At 39.4% G+C, this 25,195-nt stretch overlaps 1 protein-coding gene and 1 long non-coding RNA gene across 3 annotated transcripts in view; one reads left to right on the top strand and one right to left on the bottom strand.

Annotated features, from left to right (window-relative positions):
* The window catches only part of LOC139145683 (uncharacterized), a 97,123-nt gene that overhangs the window by 32,084 nt on the left and 39,844 nt on the right, over nucleotides 1–25,195 (top strand). The window lies entirely within an intron of this gene.
* LOC139145682 (Fanconi anemia group J protein homolog) overlaps nucleotides 12,384–25,195 on the bottom strand; it is a 72,405-nt gene continuing 59,593 nt past the window's right edge. Inside the window, exons 30-32 of one of the 2 annotated variants that reach the window (XM_070716981.1) lie at nucleotides 24,132–24,335; nucleotides 23,673–23,854; nucleotides 12,384–13,617 (exon numbers count right to left, since the gene is read on the bottom strand). In XM_070716981.1, coding sequence (XP_070573082.1) covers nucleotides 13,555–13,617; nucleotides 23,673–23,854; nucleotides 24,132–24,335 — 449 coding nt within the window. In that variant the 3' untranslated portion in view covers nucleotides 12,384–13,554. The remainder of the gene's footprint in view (nucleotides 13,618–23,672; nucleotides 23,855–24,131; nucleotides 24,336–25,195) is intronic. The other variant, XM_070716982.1, reaches the window with a different exon arrangement.

The raw sequence follows: 25,195 nt of genomic DNA, 5'->3' as shown, positions 1-25,195 counted from the left end.
TTTTTATTCTTTTAGACAAAACAAACCGAAAAACACCACTAGCGACCTCCTTCCAACATCCGCGGGGCGACTCTGAATGTACAGCCACCTAGACGTGCACAGCCCGTAAAGTTTTATAGTGTTGAAGTACAACCGTGCTGAGTTATCGCGCCGATGAAATACTGTTTCTTGTCAAAGTTTAATGGCTTCGCTCCTATCCTGCATTACCCTCCATCCTAATAGGCCATTCCTTGGTAATAAACAAAATTGTCACCGCGCCGAATAATGCATGGTTTCTCTGCGTGCGAGGACGGTTGGGAATTGCCGGCACTGCAGATCGGAAGTGCCCAGGAGCGAGTGCCGGGTTGATCTCGTCAGCGCGTGTTAAGACCCTGCACCTACTCAGTTATTACCAGTGAAGATTTCTTCAGTCGTTCACCTGTTTGACCCGGAGTAAAAACTAAACGGCCTCCCGACCCGTTGTTTAACTGATCCGTGCGACGCATGTTTCTCAAGGGAGGTTTGGCATTGATAATATTTTCGAACCTCTGTGATTAATGCCAACTACAGCAAATATCAGAAGTGATAGCAAATATCGTACAGTCATCTTCTCTCAATGGTTCCGCTGTATGAAGACCATCGACCATTGATTGGCATTTCATTTCATTTAAATTTTGCTAAAATAATTCTATTTTTTATAGTGGCGTCATAAAATTCAAAGATTGTGATTCCCATGAAACTTGCAGCCTGCGTATATTAGACAGAACAAGGCTACACATACAACTTGAAAACAATTTTAGATATCTTGGCAAAAAATTAAAAAAATTCTTTTGGCATTAAACATACACCGTGCCATAACATCATACACTGTAGTACTCGCAACCGAAACCATCATTGGGAAAAAACCAGAAATTACCATTTTAACCTAACAATGCTTTGTGTGCGCATAACGCATCCAAAGCTTCAGCACAGTTCAAACCTACTAACCACTGTATGGGGGACAGCCCCTGAAAATATGTGAGTGATATAACATGTTATCATCAACATGGCAGATAATTTGGACGAGCAATCTGACTCATATATTATCTGGGACATAGAGATTAACGCAGAGATTACAGCGTCCGTATAGCTGCGCAATCCTAACCCAAAAATATTTTTGGACCTATCCGGGTAATTTAAAAATTCACGCCATCGCGATTACAATCTGATTCCTTTTAAAAATTGAAAATTGAACCAGCTCCGGGTTGATCTATTGTGTAACAACCCGTTCATGTAATCTCAGTGAATTCACCTATTGCAAAAAATTATCGTTTTGCGCCCGGTCCATTTGAGTTGAAACACAGAGTTGCAAGTTCGATGGGTTGTGTATCTTCCGATCCTTGATGTCCCCGGGCGTACTTTGTTTTAGCGGAGGCCAAACGAAATCGAAAATCAAAATCGAAGATGAAATAATGTTAGCCGAGATGTTTAATTCTGGAATGGCTTTCTGGAGTGATTTAATGGTAGCTTTATTGTTGGTGTAGCGTGAGTGCTGTAGCCTGCGGCCACTCCGCTAACAAGTGTCACACGTGAGGGGAGATTTCTGCGCGACTCGACCTAGCGGCGCCGTAGCTGTAATATGTATCTGAAAATGTACACCCAAAAAAAGACTAGCAACAGAAAGCGCAGTCACGTGATCTCTGCATGAGCCGTCTTTTTGACAGGTGCACAAAGCATGTTTAAGCGGGGGGCGGAATAAACAGCAAACAAAAACACAACACTGAAAGCATTTGTCATCCTCTTCATTGAGAGAATATTTCCATCTTTCTGAAAACTTATTGCTTCTGCTTATCAGTACAAATTTTATGATCGATATATGTACGTCAATGTTCTATAATTGTGAGATTTGCTGTAATCTCTTCTGCTGACTAATAGTGTCGTGGAGGCAATTTTAACGCCATTTACATCATGCCACTTCCAGACTGTGGAACAGAGCCGTGTAGGGGGGGGGGTGACGATACTAACCTCGGGGTGGATGGCGGGGGCTCCGGAATCGACCAAATAATTTGTCTCTAACGATCGAAAATCGCAGTAATTGAACTGGTAACTTGGCACTGCGCTCGCATCGAGAAAAATCTCGACGTTGTGCCGTTCTCCGAAATTTCAGTCGAGTGTAAAAGAAGCATAGTTGCGGTTTGATGTGCGTGCAATGAGCGAAAAATCCAGATGACAAATGCAACATGACGTATACTTTACTAATTTATGTCGTATGACAGCGGAGTTTTATAGCTGTTAGCTAAACTGTCGCTGATTTGATATATGTTTAAAAAATGGTAGATAGGAATGCCAAGGTTACTAACTGGTTTAACAGTTACGCTATCCATGTACATGGGTGCATATCATGTAGGCCTACATGCCTATGTGTACGTGTGTATGTATGTATGTATGTATGTATGTACGTGTGTATGTATGTATGTATGTATGTATGTATGTATGTATGTATGTATGTATGTGTGTAAAAATAAATGTTTAGTTTCGTGCATCTCTTCGAACGTCAGATCGTCTGACGATTGCAGACGTGCATGAAACTTAACTTACAAATGTTATCACTTCTTACTGTGTATATACCGCTCAAGCTTGCGCACGTTACTGCCCATTTCTGTTATGCGCGCACATACACGCGCGCATGCACAAATATGCGTGTCTGTGTCCATATCTGTATCGATGTGCGTGTCATTTTATTCATGTGTCTAATATTGAACTGTGGATAGCTATGTACGAATATCGAAGTAATAAAGGGGAGAACGGTTACATCTTCGTCGTCTTTATGTACGCCGATGGGTGATGGGTCTGTCGGTGACAGCTCAGACGACAGTGTGACCGTGGTCAAAGCGTCAGGGCAGAGACGCCCTGCGGCCATCGCAACTCATTGGATCACGCATTGCAAAATGAGATCAAGTGAGACAATGGGAAAATCATACGACTGATGCAGGCTGCGGGTACCGGAATTCTTGAAAGCTCGGCAACGAGTATCTTGGAAGTACAGTGGAAACAGGGACGCGGGAGAAAACTGGTTAGGTAACAAAGCGGTCTGTATTGGCGGGATGCCGGATGAGGGGCGTTATTATCCCGGCGCCCCTGTGACACCCGATCAGGAACGGACAGATGATCTCTCGTCACGGCTGTTGCAACCGTTGATTGTCGTATGCACAATTGAATCAGAACAAAACATTTCTAAATCCATCGTAATATTGTTGTTCATGACATAGTTGCACGAGATTGCGTATTACCTGTAAACATTGTCCTTTGTAAGCTTATTGGGAGAGAAGAAAGGTGGGGTACTAAGTCTGGGCACTGCAGACAGCCAGGAACAAGTGTTAGCTATATTAAATGTACACATTTTGGGTGACAGAGGTAGAAATATAAAGGCAGGTGAATGCACATGCACTCTGATGCATAATCATTTTGAAGAAACTGGGAAAGAGACCACAACGGGGAAAGTAATGACGATTAGGGGACGGGGGGGACGGGGTGGTGAGAAACTGAATATGTAAATGGTGTGCGCCCGACGTTGAAAGACTTAAACTGTCGCTCAAACTTACCGCATAAAACGTTTCAACCATTTTATTTCAGAATCAAAAATAAAAATTGGGGGGTCAGCCCGCAATTTTGGTACAGTCGAAACAAATTACGTGTACCTTTCTTTAATTTACTGATAGTTGAAATTCAAAATGGCCGCCATCCCACGGGGGGGGGGGGGGGGGGAGAGAAAATAAAGTTTTAGATTTTCGCAGCAACAACACTGTGAAAACCTTATTTACGCCAAGAACTTCAAAATTGAGCCCCCACATGTGCTGTATCAGAAAAGCATCGTGGAAATTTGAGAGTCCGAATATTTGTCCCCTATGCCTATTCTCTCTTAAAGGATAAATAAAGCGGATTGCGGCGTAGTAGTGGTCTCACTGCATGGGCGAACGCTGTTTCGACGGCGAATTCCCAAAAGTCGCATGATACGGTGACAAAGCTTGCCTGCAAAAAGTGATACAAATAGCAGGTGCTGTGTTTCTGCGTCTTCAATTTAAAGTCAGCATAAATCATCGTTTTCTGCGGGCACTTCGCCAATTGTCAGGCGACAAGGAGAACAAATTCACCAACCAACTTGATGAATGGGTCACTCGGGAATGTCAAGCTTTGTCCTCTTTGTTGTAACAGCAATACCTGTCAATTACAAAAAAAACAAACCGAACGACGCTTCCCCCGATTTCTCTCACGTTGCGAATTCTCGTCATTGGTTATCTCTTCCTTGGAGAAAGTGCGGTACAATGCAGAACCAGATTTCAAGCACTGTCCGAGAAGATACCCCGAAAGTCTTCCGAGAGTAAATTTTGACTATGGTCTTCTCAGTGTGATGTGTGCCATAGACAATGCCTCCACACACGCCTTGCGGTCGCTCGCGTGATAACGGTGGTTACCACGGCAACGGCTCGCTGCACTGTCGAAATTCTACGAATAATTGTGCTTGAAAATACTGCACAAACTCATATTAAACAAATTATGTTACATCCTTTCATGTCGGACTTTGTCATACACTTAAAACTAAAAAAATTAACACAACTCGTTTTACAAATGTATGAATGGTTGAAGCTGATATGTCACTCGCTGCTTCATCGTAAAGGCCGGCGTGGCAGCACGAAACAGTGTTGATCCCTAAATAATTCCCTTCCTAATACATCCCCTGGCTGGAAAATGTGTAAGTTTGGATTTGAGAACATCAAATAAAAGTATCCAACAACAAGCTTCTGAAATTTGTGTTAAATTCGATCATTATCAGTGCAGGGAGGAAACTTTTCATGGCGCGTACTTTTTGGCGGGAAATACAGAGCTGACGATCGAAACGACGTTAGGGTGACTTAGCCCTGAAGGACTCTATTTCGCTGCGCATTAGTTAGATTGTGATTCACAAGACATGCTTGTGTATTCTGACAAGCAAGTTTGTTTTAAAAATTTCATCCCAGATGTAATAGGACGACGCATTGCCAATTGCCGACAGCGAGCTGTTCAAAAGCGTTTAGCGCGTCATCTATCACCGCGGCAAAAAGACAGCAAAGCGCGCGTTGTCTGGCTATTGTTAACACTTTAAATAATATTTAATAAACAAGACTTGCCCTTGTCAGCGCTTAATGAAAAAATGATGAAATTGACGCCTACTATGCTAAGACGGGAAAATGATAGTTGGCCATACCGATAACGATATATGTTTCGCGTGTGACACCCTTGCTTTTTAACGAGTTTGTCCATATGAGCAAGCGTTGGCTTCAGACTCTGTCCCCAACGAATGTTTGTAATCAACAAGATAAAACAGAGTAAACAATGGAACACACACTGACATAATCGAGAGCACAGATAGACAGATCAGGGCCGGGGGCAACTGCTGTTGTGACAAGAAATTGAATTCGGGCCCAGAGGCAGCAGCATTTCCGGTAAACTTAATATCGACATCACTGGAAGAACTTTTTTACTGTCGAGGTTATGCACTTCAGCGCGACACAAAAAACAATTAAGAAAAAAAACTTCCAGTATGTAGAGGTGAAAGGTTTTTTGGGGGGAGGAAAAAGGGAGGACATGATTCAGATAAACCAGGATGCGAACTTATACTGTAAGTGCCCTGATGAGAGCGCTAGTTCGGGTATGTCAGATTTGACTAAAATTTCTGTCATCAAAGGAAGGGGACCGTGTTGAGATAACAGTTGTATAATTTAGGGTGAAATTTAAAAATAAGAACAAATGAAGTAGCACGTTTAGGATGCATTTTCAAAGGCGGCGAACTCACTGTTGCCATGGCTACAATACGGATGCAAAAGTGCGAAACCCTGACAACAGATAAAGACAAAAGCAACAATTTGGTCAGCGAGCTGTGGTGACAATCCCTACCCCTGCACCATGACATAAACCGATGGGGTTTTAATATACGAACAAAGGCCCATACGAGAGAGCGTACTGGAAATATTCAGTTTATTTTTTGAATGAGTGATGGGTTTCTCTCACACTTTCACGTGACAGGAACGCTGAACATCTGTATCACTATCACTACGTCTAGATGGATGTCAGCGATCAAAGATTTTCAACCAAAAAAAAAATCATTCAATGAAATTTCACATCGCAACGGGCGACGTTTTTCACGTTTTGAGGAGAATGAAAGAAGAGAATACCATGCGGTCGCTTTAAATATCTCTTTGTATCGAGAGTAAACCAATGAAATCTGAAGCTGACTTGTACAACGGTCACTTGTTTGATCTGTGAGAGCGAGCACAGTGAGGCAGAGCTACTAAGACAACTCGGAACTATACGGATCTTGTCCGTTCACCCCTGGTCCGAAACTCCATCCATACATTTAAGTGAATTCAATGAGAGAGTAACACGTGGCGTTTATAGTGAAAGCGATTTAATCATAAAGACTACATGGGATTTATTCTGTTTCTGGTTTAAGGATAGGCTTAGATCTGACAATTTTCACATCACAGCCTGTGGGATTCCCTTGAACTTGAAGTTTGACTGAGTTCGCTTTTTACTTTGCATAAAAGATAATCGTGTCATGTCACACACGTACTACAACAAAGACCATTCCTTCGAGAAAAAAAGAGTCAATGCGATGTTTACCATATCTAAACTTATAGTACCGGTTACCCCGGTTGACGAGTCGACAATATCCTTGGTAGCATGGGGGAGCTAAAACGAGACCTCCGCGCTGGTAGCAACAGGGTGGAAACCAGAAACTGCCAGCCATTTTGAATTGAAAAAAAAAAACACGAGGTGACTTCTCCTCTCAGGTCAAAAGGTCAAAAAGATACACCGAAGCTCGACGTTGCCAACAACGTGAACACAAAGGATCGCGGATACGGTCCACAGATCTCCCTAGTTACCATTGTTTACGCAGGCCCGTTGCGCGTTTAAATGGCAGACTTCTCATTTTGTTGGTGTTTACATCATAACTTCTTGACCTCACGGAAAGGCAATAAATAAACATTTGTTCTGCCAGGGAAAGCTTATTTGAAAAACCGCTGATTTGGGCAAGGGTGAACGCTCTGTTTATTTAACCTGTTGGAACTCTGTGACCTGAGAGGTTGTGGGGCGTCGTTTGTTTACGTTTCAAGTGATCGAAAGTTTATCGCCACCAGGCCAGGAGGCATTCTCCATCTCCGCATATGTACTTACGAACAACTCCTTTATTGTAATGTTCATACATCTGCTATCGAGATGGAAATTGCCACCTTAATGGACACAACACAAGTTCATATGAGCTGTCAACGCTGAATTTCTGAGAACTCGCAATCACCTGGAAGTTCCTTGGCAACAGAAAACGTGTTCATCCCTCTCTTTACCGCGTATGCATTGTTGCTACGAATAAATACGTTGGTGTTACGTTTGTACGCTTCGTGCGTGTAATAGTCTGACATGATGTTTGAATACGACTTATTCAAAATTGGGGAAGAAACTCAAAGAGCCTGCTGTACTAACGGCCCCGGTGATTTTCGGGTAGTTTGCTTAAACTACTGTTATCTCTCAAATTTAGTGTCAAGTTTAAAAGAATATTGGTCTACAACTACTCTGCACATGCGCATAGCAATTTAAGAAAAAAGGGACGTTTTGATCGAGGTCATGATTCCCATTTGAACAAACTAGATCTGACGCCCTGACGTGAGCGCGCGCTTGTTAAACTCGTTATTTCGCAGAGTACACGCATAGTTTACAGGTTTCAAGGCAACGTTATGGATGTGTGTTATCTCTTCTGACAGATGTTGTATTAGCGGAAAGTCCAGGGCTGTATGTAATCGAATATTTTGCACTGCCAGGAGGTGTCAATTAATGTTGGTACTTACGAGACATTTGTGTTTAAGAGGCCCTCCTCATGGGGTAGGCTGTGTGAAAGTGCTTGAATTTCACCCAAATTGTGTCTGGCGATATGATTTGCATTGTGTACTCACGAAAAAAAAAAACTTGAGCAGATCTGGACAAGTATTACATGCCCTAGATAGCTTTCCGTCAAAAAGGATCGCAGGCGCCGGATGCAACATGCTCACTCACTTCAACAGGAACTGCGTCGAGAAAATTTGATGCGATTGACAGATAATGAATGATGACAACACCTCAGCTTCCATTTTCCGCAAACGATTGGAACCTGATAGAACTTTTTTTTGCCAGTTGGTACGTAGGAAAGGGAGGGTATGTGTGGATTGTGTTTATAATTGAATTAATTAAAACGCAATTAGAAATTCGAATTGACGGGTTCGATGAGTATTCAACACCCTATATCTAGTTTCCATTCACAGGAATACGGGTGCTTGTGGGATCACTCGGCATCCAAAGCTTTTCAGTCTGTCTGTCGATATGTATGTGTGTCCGTCTATTGCCTAAAAAGTGAGTGTTGTATCACCTGGGTCTTGTGTGCCAAGATAAAATCATTAATTGAAGATCAGATATTGTAGAACTTTGTGAAACATGCTATGATAAGCTGAACGGTGATCGTGGTAAAAATCAAACCGATTTTTCATGATAATTTATTCAAGGTACTTTATAAGTCCAGCCTGAGTAGCTCTGAGAATACTTTTAAAATTGTGCCAAAGCGAAATGTCGTATTTGAAATGGCATTTTCGCTTTTGATCAGATCTTCTAAGAATGGGTTAATTTCTTCAATATTTCATTTACAGGTTTTGTTCTCTCTCATGTTTGTCCAGATTAAAGGGAACCTTGCAATGCCGTGCTTCATTTTATTTAAAAATGTTCCCGTGCAAAGCAGTAGGGTCCTTTTCAAAAATTTTTCAAAAAGTGATCATAAGGAACTCAGTACTGGTGTATATGAAGATGTTTGTGGTTCTTTGTAATGATCTTCTCTGCAGCTTCTTGTCTGATGGCGGTGTTTGATGATTGTTGGAAATTCAAACACAACCAGTTCAACACACTATACATCACACACACGTATCTATCTACTCCCATGCCCAGTAACTTACAATATTTCATTTATCATCCCTTAGTACATGTTGTGTGTGGAATTTTCTCACATTGGGGAAATTGTGAGTGGTATTGAGGGCACACTGATCTATTCTGATTAGGGTAAAATGCACCTCAGAGATAGATATTCTGACTTCTCACTTTATATTACAATAATTACTTTTTTGTATACTACTTGTGGGGGCTCATTTTTAAGTCATGGCATAAATAAAGTTTTTCCCTGCGAATTTTTTTGAAAAATCGAAAATTGTATTCTTCCCCACTGAGTTAACACAGTGATGGCGGCCATTTTGAATTTCAACTCTGATGAATGTTGGGTAATTTTGTCTAATATCAAATTTTGCAGTGACCCCTGATTCTTGTCCTTGATTTCAAAAGAGAATGTTTCATAGTTTCCTCATGGAAAGTTAGAGAAAAAGTTTCAGTCTTGAATTTTCGAGTCACATACTAGAGATGTCAGTGCAATTTTTCTAGGCCACAAAATAGTGTTGGACAATATGAAACATATCAAACAGGTGGTTGTCCATTAAACATTCACTATATTGGATGCTTTTACTAGAAAATGTAAATCATGCAGTTTTTAAAGTTGTTGTTTCATGAATCTTGACCAATCACAATAGGGTGCATACTTGAATCTGAGTATCAGCACTGACCATGAACATTAATTATTGTCGACTTGTATGGCATGTAGTGCCACAAGTAACATATCTATATATATCTGTATATCCATCTAATGAGACCATTTTTGCAAAAAGGAAGTGTTCACTTAAAAGTGGGTAAAAAAATTCTTTCAAATATGCAACTTTTTGCTTGAAAAATCCGTCCTAAAAGTTAACAAGTGACTAAATTTGCATATGTCCATATATGGTGAAATGGGCGTGTCCGCCATGTTTAATTACAGAACATCTGTGGCTATAGAGTACTGGTGGTGAAGTGTTTGCATGTTGCCATCAATGTAAAAATCGGTGATTGGCTGCTATGAAAACTGTGATACAGATATATACAGGTGATGTAGATATAGTTTATATAGATGTGGTATTGTGGACTGGTATCCCTGATTAATCCTTAAAGTGCACCTTTCAAAGAGTGATGTCCAATTTCTAAAATCAACAAATACACGCAGAGAACTGATTGTGGCTTAACAAGCTGCCATTGTGGCGAACATGTAAATATTGTTAATTGGGCGTGTGAATGATGATGCAATCAAACTTCTACACCAATAATAAATCAACTGCAATGATCCATGGAAATTAAGCTGTTGAATAGTCATCCGATGCCAGGTCAGAGTACAGTAGAGACAAAAAACATGTTCATTCTCAGCAATAACACATGTGCTGAATTGTACTGCAAGTCTTGCCAATGTGTGTGTCAAGTTCAATAATTTCTCTAGTTTGAACCAAACCACCATCGTTCGTGAGTGGGTGTTTTCGTAAGTTTCACTATAGCTAGATAATAGGTCAATGTAGTTGTATCCCTGGACTGCAACAACTGGGCAACATGGGGATCCAAAATGCCCACCAAATCAAAAAGGTGTACAGCTGCATTGTCGAAAACTGAACCTCGAAAAATGGTACTGTTACCATTTCTAAGTGTAATAAATTGTGAAGATCAGTCATGTTGTCTGTCAGACTGCCAGTTTCACCTGAAATGGACTCAAGTAATCAAACCGCATCATGAATCCAAAGCCAGCTAACCAAAGTACTACCCTGGGAATGTACATCTGTACACTTATATTAGTGAATGCAGAAGTGAGTGTATTTGTATACCTGGAGCCAAACTGTGGACTAAGCAGTGTTATTTACAAAGAAAGTTATTTTACTCTGACTTGGGTCCCTAACTGCCAACTGAAGTCTGATGAACATTGCGATGGATGAATATTGTAACTTGTTGATTTGCAAAGGTCAGTTAAACTCCACGTTATCAGTATACAGCATTGCCCAACCAGTACGTTTAATGTCAGTTTGTGAGAGAAATTACAGCATTACTGTAGTGATGTTACAAAAAGCAACTGGTAACAGCATGGATTGAAATAGACTTTTGGCGAACACAGCGATGGCGGCCATCAAGCCAACAGAGGATTTCATCTTTGAAAGTCTGGAAAACAAGACCAAAAAAACTAACCATAGGGAACACCTAGGCAACCAATTATCTGAAATTCCTTCTGCTTCTGGCTTTATCATGTAAATATTCTTTTGAAGTTTTCACTGGTAGGCATAAGTGATATTTCATTCTATTTCCGATGCCCATAGCTGCTAACAACGGATGTGACCTGAACGATTTCCTTTATCACATAAAACAATCCCATGCCTGCAGAATGTGTACCCTAACCTGTATAATTTGCAAGATATCAATTGCTAGCAGTTTCAGTGCGTACGAACAATGGGCATATAAAAGGCCATTTGAGAAACCACTAAAAATAGATTATGCCTTGTCCTGTTATTACAGAGAGGAATTTCCTATTGAACATTAAATGGAGGTCAGCATATGCTTCGCTGTTTCTCAACTCAGTGACAATTTGATACTTGATGGGAGAGGGGAATACTCCCCTGCCCCTTAACTAAGTGACAATTGGATACTTGATGGGAGAGGGGAATGCTCCTCTTCCCTTAACTTCGTGACAATTGGATTCTTGATTGGGGAGGGGGAGATGGTCACAGCAAAGGTATCAAGTGCCCAGATTATTAATGACAGATACCCGGGGAAATTCACTGCATCTAACAATAACCACAAAATTACTCATATTACTAATAACATCCACACTTGGGGAAATTTACAGTATCTGGCGATAAACACATAATTACTGTGAACACTTCTCTGTAATTTTCTAATTAATTCATCAATGTAGTCATGTAAGGGACAAAAACACTGATATGCTGGCATGGGTGTTTTCAGGTGGTCAAAGCGGAGAAAGGGTATCCAGTTTTTCAAAGTTTAGAATTTTGCAAAATTCAATGTTGGGAAGAGACTATGCCCAGGAACTGTGAGCTCTGGAATTGTCTAATATACCTGTACATATGCTTTTTGGCAAGGAGCGGAGTGGATAGCTGATCATCTCAATGTTTGCTTAGAACACTTTTCACAGGACTTGGAATGAAGGTTTCAAAACTCTGGATAACGCATAGTTTAGGTTACCAGAATGACTTCATCTGTTTTAACCTGGGAGATCTTGCCATAGAACTTCTACTACCTTAGGGCTGGGGTTGGGGGAGGGGGGTTGTAACATGTTATTGTAAAAGCATGCTCTCTGGCAATGCAAGCTTGTTTCACCACATGTGCCACTACCACAGATGACAAAAAGCGGCTGAAAGCGTCAGTAATCCTGGCTGTAGTCGCCAGCCCACTCACACACAACATTGTAAATTCAGCTAGAGATTTATTTCTGTTCCATGCACATTGAAGGTATGAGAGAGTCTTTAAAGTTTATAGAAGGAAGTAAATACTTTTATTTTGATGGATACAACAAATGCAATGTACAGTTTAGAAACTTTATTCACTTCACAACCTGGTACTGAAAAACTCTATGTACTTGTAGGAAAAAAAAAACATTGGTTCTTTTCAGTGTCAAAAACAGGTTGGAGAGAATGTTATTTTTGGAAATGGCTAAGTTATGAAACAAAAACCCTCATTATAAATAGAATGAAAGTTGGCAGTTACCTATAAAACCACTGTTGTATTTCACATTGTAAAGTAGAGTTGGGTTTATTGTCATCAGGTGATGTATAACTGTAATACTGTCATGGACAAACTTGAAGCCAACCAGGGTATTGGCGTGGCACTTTCAAAGAAACTGTTGGCAGTGATTTGTTATTGAAATAAGAAAGTACATTTAAAGCACATATTAGGTCAATATGGTGAAGTTGGTATCAAAGGGTAGTGTGATTGTGTCTTTACACAAGAGCCACCATTCCTTAGTGAATTCTACATGACCAATTAAAATTTTTGATTTTCCAGACACTGAGATCACAAAAAGTTTTCTTTCTCCAAGAGCTTTAAAATGAGCCCCCACAAGTGGTAGATCGGAACAGAATTGTAAAAATTTGAGAGTCCAAATATCTGTCCCTGAGGCACATTGTATCTTACAAGCTCTTAGTACCCAAACATGCAGAGAATCACGGCATTTGCTATCAAACAAACTCAAACAGGTGGTCCAGAGAGTTACGGCGATGTAAACCTATAATGGAGAGCGGCACAAACCGTAAGTTTGCCATTTTCATGAACTCTCACTCGTGCTCAACAAAGAAAATAAAACATTTATAAAAATTACAGCTGCACACGAGACCATAGGGTATGGTTACCCACAAATCAGGCCCCACAGATAAAAATACACGGGGAACAACTGGTCGGCCATACTGTGTCAATACCAAACATAAGGCAAGCTCCAATGATGGCTCCATAAAAAGCTTAACTGAATGAGATAACTTGGATTACAAACATGTGAAAGCACTCTTTCCTCAATATGCTGGTACACAGAATCCAACCAAACAGTAAATGAAATGCAGTCCTGACGGTTGATTTATGATGAACGGTTTGTTGATAGTCACAATGGCTGGCCTGGTCATTTGGCGAGATGAGTTTTTTTTAAAATGTTTTTTATGTTCCTGTTTTGGTGGGTGGCTTGGCACAGACGCAGACTGCCTGAGGAAGGAACCATACCTGAAACGAAAATAACATCGAACCAGTAAGATATATAAAAAGAGTCATATTACTTTTTTTTTCATGGTTGATTTTGTCAAGACAAGAATAAACCCCTATGAAACTAGGTATCCTTTTGAAGTATTTTATTAACTTTTCTACAAAAGAGTTTTATATTGTCCTGACAGGGACACTTCCTATTTTTAAACTGCAATTGAGAACGTACCCGCCAGCAGATCTGATAGTGTTGAGCAAATCTGAAATTAGACCCGATGCTTAGAAGCTGTTGGAGAGAGTGCCTTCATATTACAGGGCGTATTTCTGAAAGACTGTGCCAACTGAAACATAGGAGTGTGACAAATTGTACATTCTCTGATTAACCTTTTGAGAGCTGCAATTTTTCCTACCAAAATTTTAGTGCAACATTTTACCAATTTTCATGAATTTTTCTGTAATTATATTGATAATTTTGGACCAAACAGACATCACATTTCATCTACTACAGTTTTTTTATCAAAATTTTGGCAAAAATCTGAAAAATATTGACTAGGGTATATTTTATAAAAGGCGACAAAAATTAACTTTGGCACCCAAAGGGTTAAGGAACGAATACAAAACTGAAAGTTTCTGCACGTCTGAACTAAGGATGACTGGTGATTTTGGAAACTAACTACCGTGGTTCTCCTTAATTGCAGTATGGGTCAGTAGCTTTTCCACTTCTGTTTCTTAAGTCTAGTGGTCTGAGTAAAAATGGGACACACGGGGTCAAACCAATTCAGGGTGGTAAGGGGGGGGGGGGGTTTTGACAAAGTTCCAGTGATTGGAAGGAGGGTGCATGACGAATGATAAGAATGAACACTTTCCAAATCTATCAGCCGAGTTTTTACACAGGACCAACGTACCACAGTGAAACTCATTCTCAAATATCAGCTTATAAATATCATCTGCCAGTAAATGTTTTTATGTATAATCAATCATAATTGCTAAGAATTAGGTAACAGTTGACTGTAATGACTCTCTTATTCTTAATAGCTTAAGCTAGCAGGGCTTTTAAAAGTTTCAAAGAATGATAGATACATTCTGCATTGTACATTTGTCACAAGTGTGGCAACTTGCACTAATTCAAATTCTCCTGTCAAACTAATCTCTTTCTAAGCTCAATTTATTGTTTACAGAAACAGTTTGCATTTGCCCTGTTAAATTCAAATCTTCCACAGATTTCCGAGAAGTATGGGCCATCAATCAACATTAACACACTGCAATCCCGAGGCATGACAGACAAGAAAGCCTGCACCTACCGTTGCAACCGTTTAAAATTTTACGATCGGGGATAATAAGAAGCCCTCATTTATTCTGACTCTACACCGATTAAAAATCAAATAAACGAAAGCTGAGCTTGTTGAAGTTTTCACAACAGTTTGCTGACTCAATCTGGTTGCTTTTCTGATAGACGGCGGTAACAGATGTCAGATGGTCATAGTCGAGCAAAACAAAAATAAAAATTTCATGAGGTCTAAATTAAGTGAAGAGCTAATAAAATTGAGAGTTAAAGACCATCCACCACATTGGTAGTAATAAAAAATTCAATAGATGCATTGACACGGCAGCATGGTACAAGATGGATTGTGTATTGTACATGAGAATATAACCATTATACGGACAATGTACCCATCCATATAGTACATATCATCCGACCCAAAAGGGCCACAAGTACATTACTACATTATGTCTGATTCATAACCCATGATTTTCACAAAATGACAAATGTTCATAATCTTGCCTATATTCTGTTTCATATCTGCCTGACAAAATTCATGATTTCAGGTGGTCAACTGCCACAGGCAATGTAAAAACTGAATTGCCCATTTCAGTGATGTTGTTGCTTCTGTTTTGTACATACGTGTCTGTTCAAAACACATGTACCGTGTTTACAAAATATACACAGTACACACAGTGTCTCCTAATCACAAACATACACACGTAAACAAAATGCTAGCATTACTCATACTGATATAAGAAACCTGAGTTAGAGAAGTATTGCTTTTGTCAAATTATATTTATAATTGGTTTGTATTCCTCATGTGTCCAAGTACAAATTTTGTATTTTGTATTGTACCATAGGCCGGAAGCCAAAGTACTGAAATAAATAATAAATAAATAAGAAATCCACACGCTTCAAAAATAAAGAATCGACTCTCAGGTACCAAGCACAAAACAAATCAAAACCATCATTTTTCTGACAATAGCATTTTCTCTATGAAAATACATAGCTTTAATAGCTATCTACATAATGCAGAGTAAACCTCCACTCCAAGAGGTGAAGCCACTATACTTTTCTTTGCAAATGTCCACTTCTTGTGTGTTTCATGATATTACTGTAGGCAGAATGCACCTTTGGTACAGATATTCGAACTCTCAAATTTCAACAATTCTTTTCTGATCCACCACTTGTGTGGGCTCTTTTTAAAGCTCTTGGAGGAAGAAAACTTTCACCATCTTAGTTTTAGTGACCACCGATTTTTATATTGATTTGGTAAGAGAATGGTTGAAAGTTTCATTTACAAAAGTTTGAGCAAAAGTTTAAGTCTTTCACTTTTGAGGCGCATACATACTACCTCAACAAAGTCACTGTCAAAGAATGTGAAACGAATAATTTGATTTCACACATTGAGTCAAAATTTTTTTCCTTCAAAAACACTATGAAAAGCATATTTGAAATGTTTTCAGCATTCTTTTGAGTAAGAAATGCACTTTCAGTATCACACAGATATAGAAATACCGTGTCTTACAAACTGATTGAAAACATTTAAAAAATAATAATCTTTACATTTGACAAAGATTCATGTTAGGAAACAAATCTGCTGGTGGAACTATGTGACGTGGAGTAAACTTTTGCATCAAACTGGTTTTGGAATGTCTACTTGAGATGTTCATTTCAAAATGGATTTGCAATGAACAGTAATCGAATCATGAAACAAAACAGAGAGGATGTGTATGAGCCAAATTTTAAACATAAAGGTTGAGCCTGTCCTCAAATATGGTAATTTGGAAAAAAAATGGCTGCCTGGAAGCCATATTGGATTGTGTCATGAAACATAGTGACAGGATGTGTATGCATCATTGCACTGTTGTTGCAGCAAGATAGTGTAATTGGTTGAATGACGCTTGAGACATGAAAAATGGATCAAAAAAAGGCTGCCGATGGAGTATCTTTGAAAGGTGACAAAACTTGTAAAAATCACCTTCAGCATGCATTGTTTTCTCTCATGAAATTTTCTACAGTGGTAAACATCAACGGTTCCTTTTCATATCAAAGGCTTACATCATCATATTGTGTACTCAAAGATTATGGATGGAACATATCACCCAAAATGAGAAACTATGTTGCATAGTTTGAAACAATCTGGATATTTTCAGTAGACCATTCTAAAGGATATCCATACCAAATTTAACAGCAACAGGCCAATGATGCATGTATATGCATATTTTACAAAACTAGAAATAACAAGGAAAAACTGTGCAAAATTACGATATTGTTCATGTATGAATATCTGTTTGGACCTGAAAACCAAAGTTTGAAGCTATCTGGCCAACACTTTCAGATAATGTAACAAAATATGAAATGAAAAAAATCCCTCAAAACCACATAATTGATGATATTGCTATGAAATGAGAAATGTACATAAATTTTATCTATCATAATGACAAATTAAATAACAAAGCAATGTGACAAGTTGTTCTTAAGTTGTAGCTTTTTTACCAATGTCACCTTGTTCAGGCTAGTTGCATCCTTATGGGACAAGCATTTTCATCTGAACAATGGGAGCTGTTCAAGCCCTGATGCATCCCCACACTCAGTAACAAAGTGATACATGTATGCACTCTACTGTGGACAGACAGCTACACATACATACAAACAAATACTGGACTCTCAACCTTTCAGATAAGCTGACATTGTCATAGACCAATGACAAAATGGGACTAAAAATGTAATTTCTGACATTAATCCATGATTTATGATATAAATTTATTGAAATAACAACAATATCAAATATTTCTGTCATTAATTACACCGATACATCTGTGACTGATAATGAGGTTATTCTCTGTACAATTTCAGGACAAAAACTGGACTGCTTCCAGGAGCATGAGGAAATTAAGACAAAGCACCGTTGAGGTTTTTCCTTTCATCAGTGTCATAGTGCGATTTCCACAGAAAAAAATCAGTCAATTTTTTCACTGATCAAAACAGACATTACCCAGTGAGCGTTGCCTGGATACAGCACAAACGCCAACGCTGAAATGCACAGCCTCAGCCACAAAACAAAGCTGTCGAAACACAACACCGATTTCACCAGAGAGATGGAGAAATCGGAATGACAGGACCAGTGTCACAACCACTATTGCTACTGATAACAAAAGACAGAAAATAAAAAATGACACAGATGGCTGGGAGAAGGTGTTATGCCCCAAAGCCTAGGAAACACTTGACAAATTAGAAACAGATCTGACAATAAAAAAACTGTCTCAATATGACTGATTGATACATTTGATGAACTATTTCATCTCATCATCACAAGATACTTGCTCATTATTCCAGTCAATCAGAATGTAATGTTTTCTTTACTACTAGAGAACACTGAATACATTACATACAAGATGCTACATTCACTGCATTATATACAGTGTGTGTATGTATGTGTGTGTGTATGGTATATATATATATATATATATATATATATATATATATATATATATATATATATATATATAATATATATATATATATTGCATACACATTTCATGTAAAGTATTTGTGTATTTGTAAAACAATGAGTATGAAACTAAACGATCAGTTGAAAATTGACTCATAGAAACAGGGATGACAGAAGTTTATGTTTGTCACAACTATGAAGATGTACTGAAGTCACCAGACAAATTTTTGTACTAGAGAAACAAATAACCCAAGATTTACCGATCTTCAAAATTCAAAATGGTCGCCATCCCTGGATTAAGTAAAAAAAAGACAGAGAAAGTGAATGGCCTTCAAAATGAACCCCTACAGGTGGTAGATCAGAAAAGAATTAAGAAAGTTTGAGTATCCAAATATCTGTCCCTGAAGCACATACTACCTTAAATATATCAAGGTCAGGGCTATGTTTCTGTAACTACAATTTTCTGAACAAGAACTTTATTCGCATGACAGACAGAAAGAATGTCTCTATTACGGATTAATTTGACCATCTTGTACGGGCTTTTAGTTTGACAAGAAAAGGCTATCTGGTTTCTTGTCCTTAATTTGGAAATATTTTTTCAAATAACAAGATTCACAAGCAGTTTCTTGCCATTCTAAATTGTCCAGGGGAAAGCTTCATTAAAAAATTACATCAAGGATTATGTTTTCCCTTGTATGGATTGATGGAACTGTAAATTGCAGAAACTAAGGGCAGCTTTGTTTCCGAATTAATATCAACGTAGTCCTTGTTTTTATAGTGAAATATACCATAATTGTGCAGTGTACATACACAGATTGCAAGTTCCTGGAAGAAAAATGAGCACAAGGCAGAAAAAAACGAACTTATCCATTTTATTGTAGATTTATTTATCAAAATTTACAGAGCACCAACATTTGTTGAACAAAGTTTATCTCTGAATTGTATACTTTATAAATTATTTGAATTTTATCATCATTTGCTCAATAATTAAGTCCTGCAGCAGCTGATACTAAAATAATGGCACACTACCAAAGTTTATGGCATAAAAACTGAAAATATTGAATCGCACATGTTATCTAAAACTTACTTGTCAATATGGCAACACATGGGGCTTGTTCTAAAGCCTTAGTTCATGAGGTACTGATATGCTAATTTTCATCAAATGTCCATTTCCCTTTTTGTATTTTGATTTCCAACTATAAATACATCACCAACCTTTGGTACGACTCTCATACCAATATAGCTGCACAGCATCATGCCCTTGATATAACAAACTGAGTTCCTTAAAGACGGCAGAAGTTTTGTAGTAAATTGATCTTTTTCAATTTATGGAGGCAGGAAGCTGCTTTTCTGGTTATTGCAAGGCTGAGTAGCACTTGGACAAAGTCTATCAGTAAAAAAAACTGCAAACTGACTCACAGAAGCGTTTGTTGATTGCTATTCATTGCTAATTATCAGGCATCTTGGGGATTTTCTCACATTAGGTGCTAAGATGGGCAGAGTCAATGACAGACAGGCGCCTGATAACACTGATGAGACGCCAGACACAATGGGCCAGCTGTCTCCCTCATCCCTCCTCCTTTCTCCCCCTACACAACACACTCCCCGCTGATTTTGTCGCCCTTCTGCCGGCTGGCCCTGCGGGTCCCGTGTTTGTAACTGTCTCCTCTTTTGATAAAGCCATCAGCTGTTGTTCTATCACATCGTCAATATCATTTACCCTTGTTTGTTTCCCTTATTACCACAACAGAGCCCAGCACAATAGATAATTACTTGATCAAGTGCCCAGCTGTTGGGACATGGGGCCTCATTAGGACCTACATACAGGCATAGCTGACAGTTTTGATGAGCAAAAAAAAAATGAACTAAAATGAATGATGCATTGGTATATTTACAGCTTATGATGATGGAAAACATGAAAATAGGAATGCAGTTGATACAAGCTGTTAGGATAATTGGATCCACGGTAATTAAACCATGCGTTTGTAAGACAGACATTACAAAGATGCTAAACAAAGACACGCATTGTATTTGAATTACAATAGCATAGAGACTCCGCTGATCTTGTCATTGCCTTCCAAAAATAGTTGAAAGAATTGTTTTTTTAAAAAAAGGGCAGCACGTCTTTTGTTTTGAATATAATAAAAGTTTGCCCCGTGCAAGCTATAATACACATCTCTGAAGCGGAGGGGGCATGTGTGCTGTTTTGTGCATGTGCCAGTGTTTTTTGAGAAGCATGAAAGGTGCAATTTGTTGTTGTTGTAACCACAATACAGGGGGTACATAATGACAGGGCAGATGACGATTTGGTTGGGAGGGATTGCCAAACTTTCCTCTGGAACAACATGATTAATCGAAAGAGTTCCAAACAGGGTATTTATTCAAAATACTTTCTTGTTTCAGTTGACATCAATAAGAACAAAAAAACATTGAATGAGTCACAAAATATGACAGAAATACAAGGAGAAGTGTACCCCAAATCAGGATTTTCATACATGAGTTAAAATTTATGAGCTTTCTAAAGCTATAAAGTGCAAGCGTATCCTCTCTATAACTTCATGCTAGAGGGCGCCACAACAATGCAAGTTTCACACAAGCCCAGCTCTTTTTTGTTTTGATTCTACTCTCGTTTAGTTTTTTTTAATGGCCCTGTTACCAGTCATTAATTTTATGAGCATTTTGTCAGACATCATCTATAAGTCTCCAAAGGGGGTTAAAATCAGTGTTCCTGTTTTAGTTTGTACAAAGACACAAGGTACAGGAAGCCTTCACGTGGCTTCTCATATCTTTGAGTGAGTGATTCTGCTGCAATGGGCACGTCAAACTGCCTTCACAGTTGACTTGATGTGAATGTCTCCCCCCCCTCCACACCACAGCTGTGGGAATTCTGGATCTCTCCGCAGTACAGAGTGCAAAACACCACTCACTTCTAAAATATCACCCACTGCTGAAAAAAGCCAACCCCCAAAAGTGTACCAAAACTTTCCAGACGCTGCGCCCCACCTAGTGTTAAATCAGCCCGTATCAAAAATTCATTAAACTGATGGATATTTATGACACGGGGGCCGAAACAAGGCGTATAAATATTCATCCGCGAGGGTTGGTGTTTACTACCTCAGGGTGCGGGGGTCGTAAGGTCTGCAATCTAATGAATGATCCCGTTTGCCGAAGATCAAGTAAAATGTCAGGCTTCAAAAGCTACACATACTCAGCGATATCTCTGGGTGACGGAGCCTTTTTCTACTCGCCAGTCCAACAAAGGAAGATTTTATGGGTGGTTTCTTTTGTGATGGAAAGGAGAAAGCAACAAAAACCAACACTTTTTCATGAAAAAAATCAATATCCCAAGGGTAAATGCATACTTGCAATGGACACTATAATTCATCGCTCACATGCTGCAATTTATTTTCCGTTCGATCGCTCCGGAAACGTCTGTAGTCAGGAGGCAAATTAGTTTGTTTAGCGAGGTTTTTTCCCCTCCTTTGGTTTTTGATTGTAAAATTTCAGAGTTAGTCTCATGCCACCATTGGTCCTATTAGTTAGGTTCTTTATTTCCTGTCAAAATCATAACAAGAATACAACTGAAGATTTTTCACACTCAAAGCGTTCTCTCTGAGGAGTTTCAGTGTTTGTGAACTTTGATCTATTAATCCGCTGCCTGTTTTTGTGCCTAAATTGTGGACTTTTTAAAAACTGCAACTTTTGGCGGGCAGATGTTTTCCCTAAACACAACAAGCAATCTTATTTCATTTGCTTGGTCACATCTAACATTGTTCACTTTATTTCTCAAAAAAAAGACCAAAAAACCATGAAACATTCAGATTGTGATCTGAGTGGAAATTGGGAATGCTGTCTTTGCCCATCTCCAACAATGGAAATGAAACGCTATGATTCTTATATAATGGTGACAATGATGGATTTGAGGGAGAATTATGAAAAATCGATTCAAAGTTAAAGATCAAAACCGCTGTTAATAACTCTGAGACAGCTTTTCAGCTCAATAGTGTTTCCCTTGACGACAGTCATGAAATGGTATTTGTAAATATTTGTTTATTTACTTTGACTGAAATGGACAAGACTGGTCTACAGGAAATCTGAAGTGAAGTGTACCACTTTATGAAGTACATGTTCACCTCTTAGGGGGAGAGATTTTGGATTTGAAAACTGCGCAATTCAACTGAGTGCCCTGGGAATGATTGGCAAAGTTTCCATGTGCACATTTTTTTGTTTCGGGCAACGGAGGAAGGCGCCCGGCCTCAGGAACCAGACATGTCACATGACTCTTCCCTTGTGTTGTCAAAACGGTGATTAAACACCCCATCCCCACCCCACCCCCCTGATACAATACTGGAGTCTGTTGACTTAAACTCTCACCCTATCGTTTACGCATGACGGGAGTCTGGCTGACACGCACCAAAAACCAGGGTCATGGAGGTTAAACTCTTTTCCAACACACAGGCACAACACGCGATATCTTTCACTGACAAGAAAACTGGCCCGTGCTGGCGCTGATAAAGCCAATTTGTAACTGACAACACTCAAGCTATCTTACAGCTGTTAAAAAGTGACAGTGTCCCTCTTGTAGAAACAACACTACTGACTGAGATCTTAAATCATTACCGCCGACACAAACTACTACACCCAAACGATCAAACTCCCCCATTTTACCGACAAACCTTATCCTTGAAATAAGAATTAAACTCCCTTTCCATCCCAAAAAACCAACAGCACCTCTTGTGACTAAACTCAACATGATAAACACCCAGACGGCAGTGGTGAGTGTAAGAACGAACAAAGGGTGTTTGGTGGGTGAGTAGACACAAGAATCTCGAGTAAAATTTTATTGCCACTGACCACAAGAACACGGTTCTCATTCAGCGGCCTAAACTTGACAAGTGTTTGGTGAAGCAGAACAGCTCACATAAATCAATGTAACACTTTATGTCTAGAAAGAAACACAACTTAATAGTTTGTTTGCTGCAAGCCCCGCATCTGATATCAGTCTGTGTGTGTCAAGTTTGCGGTTGTTTGGCACCTCTACTGTCATGCGGGTTAGCTGTGCTGACTTGAAGGATTTCAACCTTTTCAGCTGTCTAGCACTGCCGCACTAAAAAAAACTTACTCTCTGAACCTGTAAAAGTACTTAATCCCAAGGTTCGAGGGGGTCACCAGCCACATATAAATTACAAGAAAATGAGTTAATGATCAGTGTGGAAAGTGAGTAAAACAAGAAGGCCACTCGAAATTCCATTGTACCAATATCTAAGCAGATGTTCAAAATAAACAAAAGATTTTTCCTACGCTTTGACATGAGGGCGCCAGCTTAGTAACATGTATTGTCAAAGGGTTGGATTATCTCACCTGCGTTCTATGGCCCTCATCATCACTGTTTTCATTTGATGGTTGCTCTTTCAGCGAGACAACTTTCAGGCCAACCACTGCAGGTTTTGCTAGTCTCTTGCCACCGGTGCTGCACGCACTGCACACCATCGGCTGATAGCAGCTTTCATCCTCTTCACTCCAACGACAGTTGAATTCAAAAACTGTGTGGACAAAAGAAACAGGTTGCAGCTGATGTACAACTTTTGACACATTTTTTATAGAACTCTGCTGGCAATTATTGCCATATATCTGCTGATTCTTGAACCATGGCTTGAGCTCTTGCTTCCAAAGCTGATTCAGACAGATCCATCCCCATCTTTTTTCCTCCTTTTCTCCCCTTACTCAATCTTTCTCCTCTCTCTCTCTCTCTTCCCCCTCCCTTCTCTCTCTCTCTCTCTCACACACCCACACCCCCCCCCCCCCCCCACACACACACACCTGAATTTGAATGTGTCACCACAGGCAGGAGAGAGCCTTCAACAATCTGGGTCTTGTCCACTACAACAACCCTGTTGACACTGGAATGGTCATCATTGATTGGATTTCCACAGCAACACCTATCCAGCTTCTTCTTGCTGGACTTCCTGCACAATCTTTTGAAATATTCATTGACTGCCGCCCTTGGTGAGAACTTGACCTCGTCTTGAGACAAGAAAAGACAAGATAATTACTATCCCTGAAGGGAAATGACCCAGACATCTCTAATTACCTTATGTGAGTTGAACAGTATGTCTCTCACATTTCACACAAGAATAAGTTTCAGTGGATTGGCAAGTTAAACACAGCAATTGTATCACCATAGGATATACCTTTACCAAACTTTCTAAGAACTATTCGTATGGTCTTTCTGTCATATATAGCAATATAACTGTCCAATCTCAGATATTATTAGTGTTCAGCTTGGCCAAAATTTTGTTGACGACAGCCTTTCGGTTGAATTCTATGCAAAAACAGGCATATGCCAACTTTTGCTGCACTAGTTGAAAATTGACCTTTTTTGTGACATAGGGACATGTTTTTGTTGAGACAAGATGTGTAAATCTTGCTACAGAGCAGATAGAATGAACAGAATGGGCAAAGAATGATTAGAAACAAACAGAACAAGGTTCGCTCGTAAAGTCACCAGTGTGTGCAATGCAGGTTCTAATCTCACACAAAACCTATGAAGTTTGTGAAAGGTGTTTTGACACGGTGTTCAAAACCGTCTTGTCGTTCTTTGTTGTAGCCCACTTGCCACGGTCTCTGCACCGCTGATCACAGTAATAGGGTAAAGGTGTGCTTGCAAAAAAAGCTAACTTTAAGATCTGTCAGTTCAACTGAAATTTTACGACCAACACATGCCTCCGTCTTAAGAGCAACAAATGCCAGCATTGGTGAAGAAAACAACACCTCTGACTGTGAAACCCATAAATGGGTGACAGCAGGTAGAGTGCAGGGCTTACACGCTCTGTCGCCATGCTACCGTACTTTGTGGTGGAACTGGGTCGGTATGTCATTTCACC

Source organism: Ptychodera flava, chromosome 12 (assembly GCF_041260155.1).
Source record: "Ptychodera flava strain L36383 chromosome 12, AS_Pfla_20210202, whole genome shotgun sequence".
NCBI lineage: Eukaryota > Metazoa > Hemichordata > Enteropneusta > Ptychoderidae > Ptychodera > Ptychodera flava.
The sequence above is the reverse complement of the archived record's forward strand: the minus strand, read 5'-3'. Positions and strand labels throughout refer to the sequence as shown.